This window comes from Labrus mixtus, chromosome 20 (assembly GCF_963584025.1).
Source record: "Labrus mixtus chromosome 20, fLabMix1.1, whole genome shotgun sequence".
NCBI lineage: Eukaryota > Metazoa > Chordata > Actinopteri > Labriformes > Labridae > Labrus > Labrus mixtus.
In genome coordinates, this window is record NC_083631.1 from 5,192,664 (window position 1) to 5,206,555 (window position 13,892).

The following is a 13,892-nucleotide window of genomic DNA, read 5'->3' on the forward strand; positions in this document are numbered from 1 at the left end:
TTGTTTAATAGGTAATCTTAGCATATTTCCATTACAGGGGCTAAGTGTATTCAATATAGGCTACTTGTTTGCACTAATGCATAGGGACTGGGAAGAATCTGTCTGTATTTAATTTTGCACAATCATGCAACTTTGAACCAGTGAAAACAGGCACACTCCATATCCCTACTTAACATTTGCATCGAGTAGTTGTATATATATTTTTATTTGAGTGATATTGCACATTATATTCATATTTTCTGAACACAGTCAACTGTTAAATGACATCAAGTTGACAGCAGTTAATTTTCTGCTGTTGGGGATGCACAAATGGCATTTAATTATTGCAAAATCATTGGTTTTAGGTTGATTGATGGTTATTGAGAGATTTGATTAACTTGCACTTTAAAGCATCCTTTACTCATCTGAATAAGAAATAACCATAGGTCTCACTCAATGAATGGACTTCAGAAATATCACAATATCCTTCAGTTATCTGATGTTAGGGTGTAGCTTCCATATGACACATTAAACAATGTTTTTTTTTAATCCTACAACATGTCTTGGTTTTAGTGACATGATAATATGTAACTAAAAAAATATATTGACTAAGGCTATTCCAATATTATAGAGCCTATATTTAATTTTTTTTAAAGACTCCCCAGCTGCCCTCATGTTTGGGAAAGAACATTTAAAGTGCCCTCTAAATACAAGTGTATAAAACACGGTGAAAATACCTAATGGATGACACAATGTGCAGAAATCGTCTTTAAGTGCCTTTATACTTGAAATAACAGTGGAGCTAATGAAATAAAGTGCTCTTTATGGAAGCTTAATGTAGCTTAATGAAAACAAAATGTGTAGGGTGCCTAACCATTTTGTTTTCCCTAAAGATGTCTTTCAATCTGGGAAAAGACTTAAATATCCCGTTTAGTTGATAATTATTGTCCCTGCTCCTCTGTCTGCTTATTCATACACTGTTTATTGTAAACAATCAAACTTCAAATCGACACTCTTCAGGGTGGATGCTACCTTTAAACATTGTATTACCTGCAGATGGGCCGGCGCGTGCCCAATGCTGCTGCTGGCCTCGAGAGAGTGCCGCTGCGGTCGAGTTGACAGATTGACGTCATCGGGACTGACGCAGAGTAAAGCCGAGGTAGCAGAGAGTCAGAGCAGCAGCATCCCATCTACCAAACGACTCCTCTCCAACCTCCCACCACCAGCGAGGTGTTTTCCCTCTCTGAGCATCCTCCAAACATAACGGTAGGGACACCAGCGAGAGAACTGGACTGTGTTTTTAATAACACAAATGAGTGGTCTAGACCGGGCCCATGACAGTGTTTATTTCTCTTTAATCCCCCTTGGTTGTGGTTTGGTTGTCAACCTAAGATTAGCAAAGCTAGCTCGGTTAGCTGTCTATTGTATGCAACTGAACAGGTGCTGAGTCCTTACCTCCTTAATCTCAGAATAGTTTTGTGAAAGCTGCTTTGTTATTTGCCGTAAATAAACTCGGTAGATGTCATGTCATAAAGTCATGAATTATTTCATTTATAATGCGGTATAATAACAATTTGTCGTAAACGTGATTTCCCTTTGAGGAAGTGATACAGGCTAGTTGACAGTTAGCTACACCTGCACAGTTTCCTGGCTTGCTTTGATACATAGAAACTGTTTTTATTTGACATAACTGCATGATGACATAACCATAGCTGCTGTCACATTATATAGATATTATTGATATATATACATTGCTGCATATTTAATGTCTCATTTTGATAAACATGTTTTGCATTTATATTTTCATTATTCATTACAGAAGTTTATTTCTGTACAGCTATAAGGACACAGATAGTCAAGCATTTGTCAATCATCAGCTGTGTTTTGAGTTGTTATTTTTTATTGTTATTGGTAAATATTAATGGCACATTTAGTTAAAACAATAATATAAACACCCTTGTTTTGGTTCACCTGCCTACAGAAGACACAGGTAAATGATAAGTATATTTGGCCTGGGATGTAATTACATTTTACCACAAATATGTCGATCAGATTAGATTAGGATCCAAAGTTAAAACAGGGTTTCCTGGTGTTGTGCCGAGAAACGCATGCCTGCCGACAGTTGCATGCACCATGCAGGACAATGCAAAATGTGACACAATTTCTATGCTGCTGTATTTTACATCCAGCACCCTTAAAGTTTTTACAGACACTTAAAAGTCCAACACTGTTTGCAGGTCATATTTACTCAGTATAATGAAAAGCATTTTCTATCGAGTCTATAGAACAATAAGGACATTAAACGCTTATGAAGTTTAAACTTCAGACACTTTGTTATCACAGGTCTGCCCACAGTAATACGACTTATACAGTTTTAAAACTTGCAATTCTCAGCTGGCATGTGTTTCTCGCCATTACTCCGGAATATGTAATTTAATATTTATTGTAATTCCCAATAAAACCCCCCCCCCCAAAAAATAGATAGGCACCATAAACTTCTTGGCACCTTATCAGAGGTGCACCTTCACTACACATAATGTCTCAGGGCATTACAAACTCACAAAGGTTAATGGCAATAGGTCTTTGACAGGAAACATCATCAACAAGTGGTAAAATGTTCACTCACATCCTTCCCACACTACCGTTTTCTTATCAAACTGTATGAAATGCATTTGCCCCTCCTCTTTATTATATGTTTTCCTCAACCCCCTTCTTCCCTGCTATCCAGTTCTACCTCCTTCTCTGTTTTGCTTACCCTCCCCTCCTCTCATGGTCCACCCTGTTTTTTTTATCCCACCACCACAGAGATAAAAGATAAGATGGCCACCTCCTCCTCCACTCTGGAAGAAGACGAAAGTTTGAAGGGCTGTGAAATCTTCGTGCAGAAGCACAACATCCAGCAGATCCTCAAAGAGTGCATTGTGAACCTCTGCATCGCAAAGCCTGAGCGTCCTATGAAGTTCCTGCGGGAGCATTTTGAAAAGCTGGAGAAGGTTGGTGATAAAAGACTCTTGTGTTCGTTTTGCTTCTTTGAGTTTCACTGTTTGTAATGCTGGGCCCTGTGTTCATTTTAATGTGTGCAGTTAACAAGAAGCACTTGATTTTAATGTAACTTTAACCAATATGTGACATGAATGTTTGATGCAGAATTTGCCAGTTTCTAGTTCTCATTTATTCTTTGAGTTTTCCTGATATTTCCTCACCATGTATCATCATTTTTTCACCAATTATTACAGACTAACTTACAAGATGCACTGCTTTGTGTGTCTAAATACACATTTAAAAGACTAGTATTTCACATGCTGGTATCCACATGTACCGTAAACTTTACACAGCCAGGTATATATGTTTGTAACAGCATCCCATACACGCAGGCAAAGGACATGCCAGCTAGCTTAGATGCCGGTTTAATAAAAGGCTGTTCTCTTCTCGCATTGTTCCACAAGAGCTTTTATTTTTCATCCTATAATGGGATACTCCATTAGGGAATATGAGAGGATCACCCATAAAAGGCTGGTGTCCTGTTTGAGGGCTCTGGGAACCTGTCTGTCAGAATAGGTGACACAACCGTTGAAAGATAGCGGCCACATAGAGAAGAGAGGGTTTGTGTGAGAAGACTAAAATGACAGATCATCATAACTAGAAAATGGGTTAGAGCAAGGGCAACCTCTGTCGCACATTTCCTGTGGCCCACAAACAACGTGACTGCTCAGAGAGTGTGTGTCTCTGTGTTCAGCTAATGTGTTGGCTCTGGCTCACAAGATGCTTTTTACAAGAAAGGTGCTTCTTTGTCTCCTGCTTTATTTATAAGTTGCTGTTGGTGCGAGATAACTTCTAGGACGTCTGTGGATTCAAAGGTATTACCTACAAAGATGAGATTGTGTAAGTGTGTCTATATAAGTGTTAGTGTTATTTTGACTTATATGCAATGTAGGCTGTCTATGAAGTTTAGCATCACTAAATTTGAGTCGAGGTGCATGTTTTGTTCCCCCCGAGGTTTGGCTTTGAGCAGAGATGCAGATGCGTAGTTTGCTCACGAGTGAATCATGAGTTTTGTCTGTTTAAACAATAAGCTCTAGTCTTATACTGTTATGAAAAGGTCACAAAGGTGTTTTAAGTGTGGAGCTGTAGGCTATCGCTGCTAGCATTAGGAGAGTTTAGGCCTTGGTAAAAAGTCTTGAACAAGAGACGTGATTGTGCAGAGACGAAAGATAAGAGCAGGGCTTAAGTTCAACATCTTGATGCCTGGAGGAGGGTCTCCATCCCTGCTGCAGTGATGTGAGTATAAGAGTGTGTGATAGCATGTGAGAATCATCTGATCTGATCATTAACTGTCCTCAAAAAAACCTTTACCGTGGTTGTAGAAATTATGCTTTGTATAAATATATATATATATATATGTTAGATACAATTACATTATTTCATTCATGTATTTATTTATCATACTTGTATTTATTTTTTCCCAGACAGACTAATCAGACACATGAAGCCAATGTGTTAGGGCAGGAAATACAAATGCTTTATGTCAAAAAGGCTGTCCACAAGACAATCTGGGATGTCATGTTGGTTCTGTCAATTATTTAAGCAGTCTATGTTCAGATTGCAGCTCTTCTTTTCTTCCTGTGTTTGGTGAAGATAATCATGTAACTTATATTTTAACCTGCTTTATTTGAGGGATTTCGATTTTTAAAATTTCCAGATCGTTTTTTTTAGAGAGGAGGAGACCTCTGTTTATTATTCTGTTTATAAAACTGGCAAGGAATTAAGACTGCTGAAAATGTTACGGTAAACAAGCTGAACTCCTGAAATCAAGCTAAACCAATGCTGTGACCACAGAGGAGCTTCAAAGAGACACTAATTTAACGTGAAATTTATTTTTTCAATGTTTTTTCTCCAGTTTTAAAAACATGACATTGACCTAAAATATAATACACAACTTGAGCAGAAGTAAATAGTCTTATTTCCAAACTTGAACTTATAATTTTCAGGATACTTTTACAAATGGCATAGCTTTCAGATAATAAATAAATAATGCTCTTATTTATATGATCTGTAGTTAAAGAATTACTGTGGCTACTCAAGTGAAGTTCAAGGTCAGGCTACCATCTTTGTGCTTATACGTCATACAGACTTCTTTATTCATTTGTGAGCTATAGTAGACTGGATCGGGTGCTGACGTAGCTTTGTGGTGAAGATGAGGGAAAGGGGTGAAAACTCATCTATGATTGTGGAGCTACTGCTGCTGTGAGCTTGGACTGTAATGCTGCATCGTCAGAGAGGCTGCATGCATACTAATGGATGTGACAGAGCTGAGCAGAAGCACACAGTGTTAAGTTGTTATTGATTCATGCCGTAAAATGACACTCTGCACACTTGCCCTATGCGTGTCTCATCTCAATAACAAATGAGCCACAAAGATTTTCTGTCAAGATCAAAACATTTACAAGTGAGCTACATGTAAGATTAAGATTAACTTTATTGGTCCCCGCAAGGGGAAATTTCAGTTTTTACACTCTGTAAGTCATGCAACACACACACAGGCTGAAATATACACACATGCACAAACAGGATCCTATGGACATGCACTAATGGAGGGCTGCCAGAGTGAGGGGGCTCCTGGGCTGATGGTGGGGGGGGGGGGGGGGGGGGGATCGGTGACTTGCTCAAGGGCGCTTCTGCAGTGCTCAGGAAGTGATCTGGCACCTCTCCAACTACCAGACCAACTTCCAGATTTGGTCCGCACCGAGCTACTGCTGCCCCAGTGATGGTGTTACTTAAACAGTATGACTTATTACTTTATACATAGCAAGCACGGTTAAATAGGCAATATTACACATAGGCCTCCGTTTCCAAGAAATCTAGAGATTTGTAAGTGGCTACATGGGGTATGATGATTAAGTTGTCACTGGTGGAAAACATTACATGAGGTATGCTTCACTCTTAACATACACATCCATCGTGTTCTGTGCAATAAGTTCATGTATTGAAGCTGTCGCCTCAATTCCACTCCTGCACTCACCTGTAGGCTCTGAGGATGGTGTGCAGGGGGGGTTGAGAATTTGCTGTTTCATAAATCTCCCTCTGTGTTGCTAGGTGTGTAATGCATAAAACATTAAGCAGCGAGGGTCTGACGTCAAACTAACATCTCCATGTAACACAGCTGTTTTTATAACAGGATATATTTATTATCTAGAGCAGCGGAGGTATACTTCAAGAAAAAGTGCCTTTTATTAATAAGATGCATATCTAGGACAAATTCTACACCTAACTGTATAAACATTTGCTGATTGTTTACTCGAAGAAAAGCCTACAAGTTATACTGATCTTACTTTTCATATTAATGAATGGATGTCGCCATACTATTAGACTTGCAAACAGGACATGTAAACAACCTGCAAGCTGTCATCCTTACACAATTTAAGACTATGAGGGTGTGTGTGCACATGAACACAATGACACTATGGTAGTATGTTCAAATATATGCCACTCAAAGTCAGGGATAAAACTGGTATTGTTGAAGACGGTAGGGATTGCTTAAGAAACCGGGCTTGACAATGTTGCTGAATGGTGGTCATTGAAATTGGTCAGTGTATACAAGTGGTTAGAATTAAAAAAAGACATGCAGACTTTCAGTCCCCTATGGGCCACTGTTGCCCAACACTATTCCAGTCCGGCCGTTCAAATCTGTGCTTGTGTTGAGAGGTTGGTCAATTGTGGAATTGAAACAGGCTATGTGTGTGTTTGTGCCGTCGCAGTTATTTAAGAAGCTTATTGTGTTCCTTTTTGTCTCTGACGACAACATTTAGTTCAACAAGCCATGTCCATTAAATCTGGATTTAGGATTACAGGCTCCATTTTGTATCTCTTTTCCCTTATTTTTGTCTTGTTTTTCTTTGGGTTTATCAGTGGTCTATCTCTTAAAAAATTCATGATATTGTCTTTAGATCTTTAGGGCAGTCATGTTCAGAATAAAACAAGAGCAGCTTTTGATTTTGCCATGATTTTCAGACAGAGGTTTCAGGTCCTGTCTCTGATTCTGGCAGTTTCTGAAAAAAAACAAAAAAAAAACAACAAACATAAAATACACTTTTTAGTCATCACATTGCTGGTTCACTTCACCCTGCACCAATGTTTTTCTATGATTCTCTTTCGTCTCTTAGCCATATTCGTCAGCACTCATCGCCTACTAGAGGTGGTAACCTAGGCAACAGTACAGGACAGACAGTGGACTATACTGTGTTCAATGAGTCTCTTTATCCGCAAAGTTTATTCCCTCTCTCCTCTCGTGTTCAGGCTTTTCTGTGTGCAAATGAGATCATCAGGGTATTCTTCTTCCAGACCAAAGCTCATTTCATATCTGCACCGGGTCGCTTTCATACGCATTTCATACGCATTCACAATCTTATCTGGGAAATCTCTTTTCTCTTTCTCAGTTTCTACAGCATCCGCTCCCGTAGCCTGTACTGTCATACATTTTTTCTTTCCTGTCTATCTTTCTGTTCTCTGTTTGGTGTTTCTCTTCTACTCATACACACACACAGACACAGACACACGTGTTCAGGCTAAATCATCAGTGTGACCAGATTGTTTTTAACTTTTGTTTGGATGTAATTACATGTCTATGGCCCTCAGCTGACGTTGTGAATGGGAAAATAACAGCCTTTTCACTGCCTTTCATCCTGCCTGTTTACGCCTGGTAATGATGACTTTGATCCATACAACAGAAGCTTGGATGGGTGTACTCATCTCGCCTTGTCCATCAGCTCAGCTCAGTGTAATTGTTAAAGTTAACTTGAATTATTTGGCACATTACAGTGTGTTGTTTTTTCTGTGAGTATTTTGTCAGGACTTTCTTTAAGCAGATCTCCATATCTGTTTGTGTGTTTCTTAAGTCTGCAGCATATTAATGTTCACATAGCTTTCTTGAATATAGCCTGCCGTCTTGAGTTCTGTAATTAACTGGTTGACTAAAACACGTCTCATTGACAAACAGATTGGAGTTAGTCATGCTAAATGCTAAAGTCATGCTAAGGCATGAGCAACAATGTTTTCCAATTCACAGTTTATCACTGCAGTGTTTATGCCTTGATCATGTGAATAATAAGTGAGCATTTCCTGCAGTGTATTTATGATGCTGCCAAATAAATGCTGCACTACAGAATTGGAAACATTTCTAATCAGTCTGCATCATTATTACAGATCGGCCCGAGAAGTAGCACCAGCTGAAAGTGCCAAGACTGAATGTGTGAATGTGGACATGTCATTCATATCAAGTGAGCAGCTGCCCCTGCAGATGTTTTATTGAATTAGCTATCTCCACATGGCTTAACGATGGTTTTTGGCATCCAAGAACGGCTTCCTTTTGCAGTTGGATGTTTTCATAGAAGGTCCCTCACATTCCTTTTCTCTCTGCTCTTTTTCTTTCTGTTACCTTCTCTCATGAACACATCTGATGACTGCCTCTCTCCTCCTTAGTTTGCAGTGATATGGAAATCACACTTTGATCCGTACATAACATGTTCCAAATGTTCAACGCCTTTCAGACGTCACTCCTCAACTCCATCTGTATATTTATGGGGCTTAGACATGAGTGTAATGAACGTGTCTGGATGTCTACATGCTTTGAACTGTTGTGCGTGCTCAAATCAGAACATAGGACCCATTTTCAGGTGCTGTGTCCCCAGATCAATTCTGTAAAAATGTTTTTTTTTGTTTAACAAGTGACCAGGGGGACTTAGCAATAGCTTTTGGAAAGTTTGCAACCAAAATTATTCTCAGCTGAAAAGTGAATGTTTATCGTCAGGTCTGTGGATTATTCTGATTGCGTTTGATTTTTTCAAAATGATTTTGCAGTTTTTTAAGAAAAAATAAAACTTAAAAACGGAACCTAATATAACACAAAATCTGAAAACTGCATTGCTAACATTTATAGTTTTTGAAAGCTTTTTAATGCAGTTCTCAACTTTTTTTGGATTCAGTTGCTAAAAAGTCTCTTCTTCTTTGTATTCACAAATTGGTTTGTGGTCTCTTTTTCTGTGTTCTTCTGATCACAGAATGTTGTCTTTGTTCATTACGCTTGCAGCGCTGTAATCTGTTTGGGTCTCATGCTTTGAACACGTCCTCCTTTATTCTACTTTCCTCTTGTCTTTTCAACCCCGTCTCTTTACTTAGCAGCCATGTTCTTGCAACTCATCAAGTCTCATGCCCCATCAATTCAGCAACCCTTCAGTTTACAGAAGTATTTTATCTTTCCTAGACTCCCTATTTTATCACTTTCTTACTTATGTACATGACCCCAACTTTTCTGTCATCTCAAACATATATGTGAAGAGTATTGCTCTTGATAGGGAGAACAACACATTCCTTATTATGTCTTAAAGGTTTGCACAGAGCATGTCTAGCCTGCTGCATCAGCTCTTGGTCAGTCTGTCTGTCTGTGTCTATCAGTCAATCAGCCACTGTCTCCCTGTCCCCTGTAAGATGAGAGGCCTTTCTCTGTTGCCAACCATTCAGCTGTCACCAGGACCTGTCATAACAAATCCACCAGACTCTTTAAAGGCCTCTGATTGAGAATCCATCTTGAAGGGTCGGTTATTTGTTGAGTCTGCTAAAAGCATTTAAATACGAATTAGGTGTAGGTTTACATTATCTATCCATCTATCTGTTATGTTGTCCTTCCTGTTCTGCATTATAGTTGTTTAGATCAGTCTAGGTGTGTGTCAGTGATGTGTACACGTACAGTATGTGTTCATATATTGGCATCACAGTCTGTCCCTCACTTTAAGCTTCTCAAAGGTCTGTAACAAAGTATAATTAGTGTCTCCAGTCTGTATGTTCACTCATCACAGCCATGCTGGCAGCAGGGTATTTGTCAAATCAGCTTAGGGTGCATGCAGTGACCCGGGCCTAAACCTCCTCCCTGGCCCACCTTGGGGCCCCTAACAGGTAAATCGGCCCCCAAGAGTCTGTTTTCCTGGTGGTCCTTCTTTGTCCTCTCTCATCTGCCCGTTGCATCACTCCTCCCTCCACAACTAATCTTTGTGAGAGAAAGAGAAACGGTGAACACCAACGTGACAGAGTTCATGACAAAGGCTTGTACTTTGACTGATTATTAAGTCTATAATTTTCCACCATTATCTTGACAGTATTGATTTCATCCACAAAGTGAAGGCTAAAGGTTTACGTCATTAGTTACAATGAAGTTTCTGATATTGTAGGGAACAGTATATTGTCCGTTTATACACCAGCTGCAGACCATCGGCTAAGATGTAGAGGCGCATACTCTTTTGGTATATACTTTTAGTGTGTTTTTCAGTACCAGTAGAGAAACTTTACATAGATTTCTCATAGATTTGGAGAATTTATTTATTTTCTGTCAGTTGACTACTAGAATAATTTCCAGAGCTTACCCTCTTTCCATTATTTTTGCATCCAGCATGTGCAGTTTCAATAGATTTAAAAACATATCCTTTAGATTCATTCAAAAGAGTCGAGGAACAAGCATGAAGAAACTGTAAAGAGCAGGCTACAGGGTTCATATATTACTGAAGAAAACATTTCTATGAGTCATTAGCTGTCTGCTCAGAAGCTGCCATCGTATTGTTGTAACTGTTTACTTGTGACCTACTTGGCGCATGACAAGTCTTGTCCCCACACGCTTCTTTTAGAATTTGGTGGACAGTTGTGGCACGGAGGCTATCATTTCTATTAGTTGATGTTTTTTTAGCAGGTATAAATTGAAGCATTAAGATCAGTGATTCAATGTCGCAAATGGAGACCTTGCGTTTAGGTGGGGAGACAAGTTTTTGTGTTTGTGTTGTACAAACCATAAAGAGAGCGGACATCATTTCATAGCCAGGAGGTCAGCACTCACCAGTACGCAGTCCTAACACAGAAGCGAACTTTCTGTCCATTGTGCCGCTGTAATGGTGTGGAACAAAGTGATGAGTGGACTGCATCAGCTCGCCATGCTTCATTACCTGTGTGTGTATGTGTGTTTGTCTGTGTTTTCTGCGGCACCTTGTTGTTTTGGGTTCACTCGCATGCTTTCAGCCCTGGTGGTGGAGATGGAAATTGTGTAAGTCAACGGATCAGGGCTACGTAAGGTAACCACTTGTGGCTTTTTTCCTTCTCTCTAACTAATATTGAAAATGAGGTTCATGGAAGAATAGATATTTGATGTGTGTGCGCTGTGAGCCCTCTGATCTTCTCACAGGGACTCAGACTCTGTGTAAAGTATGATGGGTGGTTGGCCTGATTAATGTCTGTTAGTCAGAGCTATTAGGACGAGTATTACTCATCATTTCTGTTCCTCTGTGTTGCACATTTTACCATGCATAAAGGAGCTGAAACTGAATGGTTTAATAACTGTGACTTTAGTTTTAGGGAGTGTGTCATCCTTTGTCTCTGTCATTATTCATTGGGTTTATCTCACATAGTCGCTGTGACTCTAATGGAAGCCTACTTTTTTTTACAGAGCTTCTGTGTCCTGCACTCGCCTGTGTCCTCTGTCTCCTCTTTTGTCCTCTCTCTGTTTGGCATCCAGCCGCTTATGATGACGTAGGAAGAGCAGCAAAGAGCTGGAGCGAAAGAGGGGTGAGAAGCCCTGATAGGGTTTTAGTACTATAGGGTTGTCACGATACCAGAATTCTTAAACTTAGATACATTTCTAGTAAAAATTAAACAACGGCAACACGACAATATTGGCGAGGTAAGATTTCCACAGGGAGAACCAAAATCCCCACAAACTAAAAGTTCCTCAAAGGAGCTTTTAATTAACACTGCTATTAGAATAGGAAACATACGGGTAAATAAGTAGAATAGATGGTGTCTGGAATTATATCTAATGTTATTTAAAAAAAAAGAAAGTACACAATCTCAGGTTGGGATCAGATAGCAAGATAAGAAAAATATTCTCAAAGCTGCAGTTGTGGGTTTTTTTTAGCCACCACTGTACGAAGCTCTGAGAGTGATAAATGGCCGTGCCTCAAACTACTGGGCTGGTGTGTTTTTACAGAAAAGATAATGAAAAAAAGTGTTCCTCTGCTGCGGGTAAAGCCACATTGCAGTTAAGCTCACCTTGGATAAACAAAACCTGGTTTGAGGAACATCAAACATATTTGAGTCATACTGCACACAGGTCTTTTGTCAGTGTGTTTGGGATGTAAGAGCAGAATGAAGACTTGTTGGAGGCAGACACAAAGTCGTCTCTTGATGCCCGGCCCTCTGACCTAAGAGGAAAGCATGCGGGTGTCGCTGGAGATCAGTAGAGAGTGAGGGAGACGCTGCATGGTACAGACTGGCACACATGAGGGATATATGGGATGACAATGTAGCCCAATGAGATTGTTAGGAGCCTGACGCTGGTGCAAAACACGCAGACACTCAGAGGTCTGTTTTGAGGGGAGTGACGTTTTCCTCTCGGTGAAATGAGTCACTGTAGAATATGAGAGAGGAGGAGAGAGAGTCAATCTGTCAACAGGCGTCACCGCCGCTGTGTGTGAACGTAGGTGTGTGAGCCGCCGTTGCTTCCCGTTCAAACTCACAACCAACTAGTCAGGATGCTCACAGTACCCTGTTGTCATAGTGACAGGGGGAAGCGAGAGGAGCCTGCTCATTGCACCACCTGATTGTAAGTGTGTGTGTGAGAGAGAGGGAGAGGGGGAGAGAGGCTGGAAAGCAGAGAATTGCGCAGCAGCGATGGAGAGACGGGCTTTTTGCTGTGATCAGTGTTTTCATCAGTAGCCTTGTTCTTTAGCCGCCGTGTCGTGGGGATTGCAGGAATTCTGTCACTCACTCTCTCTCGCTCGCTCACACTAACTTGGATGCTCTGCTTACCCACACACATACACACAGCAGCCGCTGTGCTTGTATGGCAAGATGCTGCAGTCGTGTGACATGTGTGTCAGGTGTGTATGAGATGGGATCCATGAGTTTTCCATGCACACATTGACACACTCACACTTTGCTTTGATGCCTGGAGCCTCTGACAGGCTGAGGGAGTCACAGCAGGCCTGGCCAGGGACCCTTCATGCCATGGTAAATACCTTTGCCGACAAACTCTAGATAGCCTGCTGGAGCTAGGCTTTGTAGTTTAATGTGAGTTTTGTTGCATGTTAAGATGCTTGGTGTGACAGTTCAATTGACCCTTAGTGTTTGTTCTAGACAGAAACATGTCTAGAACTGTTTGTGTGTCTGACTTCTACTGTTGTCTGTATTGAGGAAAGAAAAATGAAAGTATTTTTTTATTCATGAAAGAAAGGGAAGCATTGTGTTTGTTTCGGACTTGCCTTCTCTGTCTTAAGAGAGGATAGTCTGTTATCGGATTGCAGACGTTTCAACCTTGATTAAGCTGGAGTGTGTGAGCCTCCCTCTCCCCCTGCAGTCTGCCTGTGCATGTGTTTGTGAGATTCTCCGACTCTACCTCTCCTCCTCTCCTCCTGCTGGCTGTGTTCCCTCAGGCAGTGACTCTGCGTAAGCAAGGGGTGTGTGTGTGTGTGTCTGTGTGTGTGTCTTTGTGTGTGATCTGCATTCTCACATTGTGTTACGCAGAGAGTGTGCCAAGCACCGCAGAAACCTTTCGCCATAACTAGCAGGAGAGAGACAAATTAGACAGAGAAAGGAGCGAAAAATTAGAGGGAGACTGTGAAAAAAAGATTATAAAATGAAAGGATACCAACTCACAAAATGAGAGAGCTAGCAGACAAATGCCCTTAAGGCAACTGGTTTCTGTGTTACTGTTTCTGTCCCAGTTACATTGTGAAGTTTGGATTACTGGAGCAGTTTGTTGTTCTTAACAATGTGAAGAGAAGTGCTGAGTTGTGAGGTACTAATTAGATGCAACATTTCTGTTTGTCGCGCTTTTCACCTCCTCACTGTCTCCATCTCTCGTCATCTGTCATAGCAATCTTTTT

The 13,892-nt window shown here is 40.5% G+C and overlaps 1 protein-coding gene across 4 annotated transcripts in view; it reads left to right on the forward strand.

The window, feature by feature from the left end:
• The first annotated feature begins 1,098 nt into the window (after nt 1-1,098).
• Nucleotides 1,099-13,892, forward strand: part of prkar1b (protein kinase, cAMP-dependent, regulatory, type I, beta) — a 61,907-nt gene continuing 49,113 nt past the window's right edge. The window contains exons 1-2 of one of the 4 annotated variants that reach the window (XM_061027391.1): nt 1,099-1,245; nt 2,785-2,972. In XM_061027391.1, the coding sequence (XP_060883374.1) occupies nt 2,799-2,972 (174 nt within the window). In that variant the 5' untranslated portion in view covers nt 1,099-1,245; nt 2,785-2,798. Of the gene's footprint in view, nt 1,246-2,784; nt 2,973-12,470; nt 12,611-12,647; nt 13,018-13,892 lie in introns of those variants that run through there. The other 3 variants (XM_061027393.1, XM_061027394.1, XM_061027392.1) reach the window with 3 other exon arrangements.